At 37.6% G+C, this 7,904-nt stretch overlaps 1 protein-coding gene across 1 annotated transcript; it reads right to left on the reverse strand.

The window, feature by feature from the left end:
- Positions 1–2,200: 2,200 nt before the first annotated feature.
- LOC103370476 (SPRY domain-containing SOCS box protein 1) lies at positions 2,201–4,284 on the reverse strand. Its single transcript, XM_008299547.1, has 2 exons — positions 3,552–4,284; positions 2,201–2,331 (listed from the first exon to the last, which is right to left on the reverse strand). Exons 1-2 carry the CDS (start codon positions 4,282–4,284, stop codon positions 2,201–2,203), a joined length of 864 nt encoding a protein of 287 aa, XP_008297769.1.
- Between the last annotated feature and the right edge of the window lie 3,620 nt (positions 4,285–7,904).

Below are 7,904 nucleotides of genomic sequence, written 5' to 3' on the forward strand. Positions count from 1 at the left end.
TAATTAGATATCACTCAAATTTCCTTAAAATATGTGGAAATACTAGTTGGAGCAACTTGATTTCTATGAATAATCAACAAAAAAAACTTGTGTTTATGCTGCCAATTATGAAATTAGTTGCAATTTAAATACTAGGATTTAATTTATTTTGTTGCTTGAACGTAATTTCATTAGGAGCTGTCAAAAGTAACAAAGATTGACGTAACCTGTTGCATTATTTTCACTATAAAAAAAAACAAAAAAAAAACAGCTGTGGTTTAATAAGAGACACTGAATCAGTTTGGTAGGTTTTCAAATCCAAAACTGAAGTTTATTTATTTGATAAAGCAAGTAGTTTGCATAAAATATCCTTTTTTGTCAGCTGTCAGTGTGAAATAGCTTTGTATTGTGAAATTCAGACTGCTGTTACTGTCAGTGCTCAAATAACAAGGAAACTGTGGTCAAGCTTTCATTTCTACAAAACGATTTATTTAAATTTAACAGTAGGTCAGTGTGTTTTTTCACTTGCTCACATTTACACTGATTCATCAAAGACCCATAACCTGACATCCTTTTTTTTTCTTTGTGAGCGTCTTTTGTTTGTGATCGGTTCATGTGACTAATCGTGAGATTTTTTTCCTGCATTTGCTCACTCTGACTTTTAAATAAGGACGACCTGCAGCTTCAACATGAAGCTCTCTGCTGTTTTAATCCTGCTGCTCCACAGCATCGGTGCCGCCGCACAAAGTAAGGATGACTTTCACATTTACTCTTTTCATATATTAGATCATGATTTAGTTTATTAGAGAGAATTTAAATTGTTGAGGTTTGAACAGAAGCAACCTGGTCTTCAGATTGTACAGTTACACCCAAAGCTATTCATATTTGTGCCAAGTTTTAAATTTATTGTGATTTAACAGGTTTCTTCTGGCTAGAAATGACGACAAGTGACAAAAGACAGTAAGACATGTTCGAGATCTTAATGAATAATTTGAACTATTTCTATATTATTTATGTCCAGAATGATTGAAACTCTTGTTCTAGTGTCTAACAGTGTTTCTGGGATTTGGTTCCTCCAAGTGTCCATCTGCAGCTCTTGGAGCTTGAAGGCTTCCTCTCCATCACTCTGCTCTTCAGCTCCTCCACAGGTTCTGGATGGATTCAGGTCTGGACTCTGGCTGGGCCGCTCCAACATCTCCTCATTGTTTCTTCTTCANTAATTTAATTTAATTTAATTTAATTTAATTTAATTTAATTTAAATGACTAAATATAAGTATTAAAAAACAATGTACTGCAGTTCTACTATACAGTCTCAGGAATACCAGTGCAATCTGTATACAAGACAGGATTTCACTCTGGAAAGCAGATAATTTATTTCTTTAGCACATTTAAAAACCAGTTACAAGGTACTTTACAAAAATAATGAGCAACAATAAAACACTAGAAAAGACATAAAATATTATACAATTGCCAGTCTGTACAAGTGGGATTTTAAAAGCTTTTTAAACTGACTGAGCTGTTCTGCAGGAAGGGGGAGATTGAGACATCAATCACATCATTAAACATTGATTATCTCATTACAAAGCAGTGTTCTGCTGGGAAACCTTAGTCCTGGTGCTCTGATGGATGTTACTTTGACATGTGCTACAGACAAAGCAGAACCTCACCCAGCAGGACAATGCATCCGCCACACCGCAAAAATGTCCCAGGGAATGCTCAAAAAACATTGATCCGGCCTCCAAACTCCCCAGATCCAGCCGTTGGTTTAGTGTTGTAGCTGATCGGTGTAGACGTCGGTGCAGCAGGAGGTTTTGGCGGCTTAATGTTCTTTGGGATCCTCAAATCAATTTCTTCATACCAGTAATTTTCTCCCCTTTATTGAATGTGAGCCTCCAGCACCACACAACGCTACTAAATGATCCTTGTGGACTGTGAGCGGATAGAAAACTGTAAAACGACAATAATAATGACTTTAATTTAAACTGGAGACATTTCAGTGGCACCAAAATCCCCCAAAACCTCCAAGTTAATAAGCTTCAAAATACTCTCAAAGGACGGCAAATATATACAACAATTTGTGATGAATAAGATAAACAGTACATACACTTGGATATAATCTTACATGTATTTACATCTGTGTCATATAAAAAGAAATTCAAAGTCTTTGTACACTGTGCAATGATTGACTAAAGCAACGCTGCTGTGTGTTTGTGTGGAAAACTAATGACTAATAAGCAGGTAGTTCTGGAGAACAGGAGGTAAAGGCAATTTTTCCGTTTGATTCTGCCTCTGCTGCCCTAAAAGCTGACGAATCGAGAGTCCACATAAAGCCATCAGGGCTGGAGGATCGCCTGAGAACAAAAGAAACAAACATTTTTAGCATTGCAGTGATTTCTTATCATTTTATTAAATTGGTTTTAGAGAATACTTTGTCCACATTTGCTGTGAAAAATCACAAAACACCTTTCTCATCTATTTCAAACTGAACTGTCCATAAAAATAAAACTTTACCGCGATGAAAACAGACTCTGCAACAGGTCGGATTAACCCTCTGAACTACAAAACCGACCGACGAGTTTAAAGTCATGTTATCTTTTTTAAAAAATGCCAAAAATTACAGCATTTAGCAGAGCCAGAAACTATAACAGAGAGAAGCATCGAATCAACTTTCTGATGAACTAACAATGTGTGACGTGATGGTTGGTGGGAAAATTTAACCAAACCTAAGCTTACGATCCTGATGTTTCTATAAAGACATTCTCATTCAAGAATTCATCCAAAAATAAACTGTTTGCATCCAGAACTACATTTTTGTACACCTTAGTGCAGCTGGGAAGCCATGACTGACACAGCTGTGACCAACAGTCTCATAATAAAACTGTCTTCTTTTTGGCTGAACTGCAGGCAGTGTTGACACAGAGCAGAGAGGAGACAAGCGTGGTTTCATTAGAAAATGATCTAATTATTAATAATATTAATACTTCGCTATCATTATTACTGCTAATGTTAGTAGAATCTGTGCATTAATACCGCTGATATGTGCAATATTGATATGTCCACATCAAGTGGAGTTTGGACAATCTGAACTTGTACTTTTGTATATTTTTGGTTGACTTTTATTTTTCAGTTTCCTAAGTGTTTGTGTGCTGCTGTCACAATGCAAATTTCCCCACAGTGGGATTTATAAAAGCTTATCGTATTGAAACTGAAATACCGAGTCTGAAAAAATGAATCTTGCACATTAAATTGACTTTTCTTTTTAAATATGTTTTTTGGGCCTTTTGCCTTTATTTAGAGCAGTAGAGATAGACAGGAAAGGGGGGAGAAGAATGGGGACAGACCAGCAACAAAGGGTCATGAGCGGGAGTCGAACCCACAACCGCTGCGTTGGGGACTATAGCTTCTGTTTATGGGTCGCTCACTCAAGTAGGTTAGCAATAGGGGCGCCCGAATATTTCCTTGACTTAACATAAAACTGATCTGCGTCTGAATAACATAATTCTGTCACGAACAGATTGATAAAGCAGTGACATGCATATCTTGTATTTGTTATTAAAAACTTGAAACTCACGTGTGGTCCCGTTCAGGTATCGTAGTCGGATGCTGGCTCCTCCTCTGACGCTGCTCACTGCCGGGAACAGCTCAGCCCCTCGAGGAAGATTCTGAAAAGCGACACCGAGGTAGCTGCTGTCCACGACGAAGCCCAGAGTCCCTGCGTCGGCATCCAGGACCAGCAGGACGCGCTCAGGGATCAGGAGAGGAGTTTCTGCCGCCTTTAGGGAGGATTGAGGAAGTAAGTTTTCCTCAGCCTCAGAGTGGCTCCTCCTCCTGTTTCCTGGGTAAGGCCCCAGCGTTCGCCCATCGTGCCACAGCTGATTGGTTTTCAGCTCCCACCCCCAGGACTGTGAGTCTCCGCCCACCAGGACGTTGTATCCCGACGCCTGCAGGGGGCAGTCTTTCCTGGAAACCCCCAGGACAGCATGGCTTCCTCTGTGTTTGGGGGTCCACACCATCTCCCAGACGTGGAGCCCGCTCTTCACGCCCGTCTCCGCCCTCACACCGTCGCTGCTCAGCTCGGCGGGCGAGCGGGTCACTTCCTGTTTGCAGGGCGACAGCAGGAAGTGTGGAGAGCGGTGGGCGGAGCTCCAGCGTGAGCAGGCGTCTCCTGGAGGAACGGGAGGGGAGTTTAGGGTAACCGCCAGGCGAGAGGAGGGCGGGATGGCCAGAGGAGGGAAGGCTGACGGGGTTGATGGAGGGCAGTCTGCCGGCCTGATGTACAAATACACTGACTGTAGGAGACCCATCATACAAACAGCAACTTCTGAAAGAGAAGAACTGTGATGGACAAGAAAACCCTGGTTTACACAATGAAAGACACAACAGAAGGTGTAGACTTGAATGAAATTCAGCAGCTTATTTGTGGAAAAAGAGCCTCAAATAACAGACCAAACTCTTGATGGACAGATACTAAATCCCACAATATCACATCAACATTATATCATTTTTTAATTGTTAGCTGCTAAGGATCAATTTAGCAGATTATCACATGTGATATTCAGCACTTTTCTCATTATTGTTTTATTTTCTTTCCAACGAGCAGGTTTTTAATCAAATAAATGAATGTAAAAATGCATCACTTTGGCTCTTTGTCAGTAACCTTGTCCACAGCATGGCTGATTGGTTACACGTCACAAATAACAGCCAATCAATGCTCAGGAAAAGCTCTCAGTTTAATGAAACGTGTAAAACATAACACATGTCGACTAGGTTTTGTGCTGGAGTTTGTGTTTTTCTAAATTTTAACACCAAGGTTTTCATTTTGACTTCAAATGTACATTGATTCCTAATATCAATTATCATCTACGTCAACTCCTGATTATCGATGTCAGCTGTGAACAAACCTCATTGTCACAGATGCATTTACAAAAAGCTGCTGCAATTTAGGATATTCACAGTGAAATGTAGGCTTATCTGAATAAATGGTGGAGTCAGTAAGCAGTATTTGACCTACAGTACACTAAAAAGAAATCTGTATTTAAAAAATTATTTAAAAAAATAAAATAGAATAAAAAAATCTGGCAGCAAGGGTGCCAAAACAAATACACCAAAAACAGGAGAATACTGCAACATTGATAAACTGTAAAAACTGAAATTAACAGCAAATATCTGTTGAAAAAAATATATTTTTACTTAATTAAGTAGAGTAATACAGTGTTATTTTGCAGTCCCACACTGTAAAAGATTGACTTACTATTTATGAAAATAGAGATTTTGATATAGACATCATGTACCGTTTTGGCCTGTTTTTGGTTACTTTTATTTATGCATTTCTTTTCCAGTCAACATGTAAACTATATAATAATATAAATATATCCAAGATATAATCAAACAAAATTTTACAAAACACAGGAAATATATTTTTTTAATCCCAAATATATGTTTGTTTATGTATTCATATTATATATTATTTTCAAATAACAAAAAAAATAGTTTGTAAAGTGATGTTTATTATAAGGTTTTTAATGGGAACATTATTCACAGTTTTGACATGATTTTTTTTTTCAACATGTAAACAATACTTTCTCTGATTTTACAAGTTATAACATAAAGAAACAGGGGGAAATCTGTAAAACAAGTTTTTTAAAAAAATCACCACTTTTAAATCCATAACAGACCTATTTTTTCTTTACAACAAAGGCCAATATCTGAATAAATTAATTAAAATAAAATAAAATAAAATAAAATAAAATAACTACATTTGTTTGCTGCACAATCAAACATTTGTGGAAAAAAAATCAGATTTTACATGTGGACATTATACAAAGTTTTGTCTATTTTTGCTGTGTGATTTTACTGAATACAGGAGATAAAATAACAGTAGATTGCTTTGAAAAATACATAAATAAATCTGAGAATAAGTGACCAAGATAAAGGACTAATTAGTCTCAGTACCGCGTCAGTACCTTAGACTGACATTGAAGTCATTATATTCCACCTGTTGCAATCACACACACACACACACACACACACACACACACATATATATATCATCAGGCATAATTGTTTAAATCTTACCAGCTGCTGTGTTGTTGTTGTTTTTCCTTCTGCTGGTTCCGAACAGACTCTTTTCCTCTCACCGTCTGGTTCTGGGTTTATAAGCGGCTCTTATCAGCTCCGCCTTATCGCTGCTCGGTGGCCGCTCCGCTGTTTTGATGATGCCGTCCGGGACGACCTCCGGACCGGGAACAGCACAGTCCATCACCGCCGTGTGACGCCTTCAGAGCCGCCAGACAAGGACGACACGCCGGTGACGTGTTTGTGACGGGACGGACGCAGAAAGACTAAAACAAAAAACAAAACAAAAAAAAACGCATCTTTGTGTCTGAATCCGGCTTTATTTCAGCTGCTGCAGGTTTGAGGTGCTCACCGGGTCCGGTAGTGGAGATAAACATAAACAGCGAAACACAGGAAGAGAATCAAACTCGGGCTTTTATATAATAAGAAGAGAAAAATGCAATAAAACCCAAAGCGGCTCATTATTTCAGACTGCGCATGCGCAGTAGGAGCTGCGACATTGAGCATTGCAACCCTGAGCGCTGTCTTACAGGGTGTTTGCTCGTCTTATAAGATCCACTTTTTAAACATACAAACAACAAACAGACACAGCTCGGTATTAACTCATAATAACATTCATTACTAATAGAAATTAGTGGTGACATGACTGGAAAAACAGTTAATTAAATAGTTTTAATAATCATATTTAACCAACAGATTTGTAAATGACAGACAAGTAGCAAACACAGTAAAACACAATGATTTTAATGATACATTTGGACTACTGTTATTTTTACTAAAATGTAAAATGGACAGTAAAGCCACAAGTTTCTTCTTACTAATGCCACCTTTAGACTTGAAGTGTATTTTTATTTGTCCAGTAGGTTTTGTGGCTGTAAATGACAAACAAGTGACAAAATACAGTGAGATATTGTGCTGGAGATGTTAATGATAATGCAAGTTTCTAGCATCTACACTCAATGTTCCAGGTAATTTCTACTTACATCACTTGTTTTTGTCATTTCCAGTCAGAAGAAATTTGTCAAAATCTCGATAAATAAAAACTTGCCATGGATAACAATCATTTTGGGCTTAACTGTATGAACTAAAAATATTATAAATGTTCAAGTTGGATAAAAATGGAACTAAAACCTTTAAGTACTTGCTTAAGGTTTAGGTTGTGGAACTCCAACTCATGTTCTGAAGAGACTCGTTGCAGAAAAGCACAAAAACCTTTGCTGCAAGCCACAAATAATGAACAAAGTAATGGCACACAGATTTATATAGTTCTAATGCAATGAGACATAGAACAAAACAACCAATAAAATATGTGCAACAGCCAACAAGACCCTAAAACAACAACCAAGGAGTCCCCATTTGTTGCTTTTGCTTGTGCCGTTTATGTAGAGGGTAGAAGGTGGATATAAAAATCACACATTTAATTCTTCTGCTCCAGACAGAGTTGTACTTCTTCTTAAAATGACATTTGCTTGTCTGATTAAAACAAGCAGCCTGCTAAAGAAACCCATTCAGTTTAAAGAAGCTGTCACCTGCAGAGGCCGTTTTGTTCTTAAAGAGGAAACACACCTGAAGAGCAGATATTTAATAGGTTAAAGAGTAGGTGGGTTTCAAATATGATTGGATAATAGATGTGTCCTGATTGGCCGGTTTGACCTGGAACTGCAGGCCCTCCTTTTCCAATATATATTAATAGTCGTCCTCAAATGTATTCAGACCCTTCTATTAAAGAAAAGGCTAAATTCACAATAGTCACTCAAATAATTAGAAACTGAAAAAACTAATAATAAATAAACATTTACTAAATTCTAATTTAGTGAAATAAGACATTGCTTTTGAATTGTGATTGAAA

Source organism: Stegastes partitus, unplaced genomic scaffold, assembly GCF_000690725.1.
Source record: "Stegastes partitus isolate 25-593 unplaced genomic scaffold, Stegastes_partitus-1.0.2 Scaffold1431, whole genome shotgun sequence".
NCBI lineage: Eukaryota > Metazoa > Chordata > Actinopteri > Pomacentridae > Stegastes > Stegastes partitus.

What these genes read in the sequence shown, in the direction of transcription:
- LOC103370476 (XM_008299547.1), bottom strand. Translation starts at nt 4,284, where the DNA reads ATGGGTCTCCTACAGTCAGTGTATTTGTACATCAGGCCGGCAGACTGC. An exon ending in ATACCTGAACGGGACCACAC is followed by an intron (nt 2,332 to 3,551) that starts GTGAGTTTCAAG and finishes TTTTGTTCTCAG; the next exon opens with GCGATCCTCCAGCCCTGATG.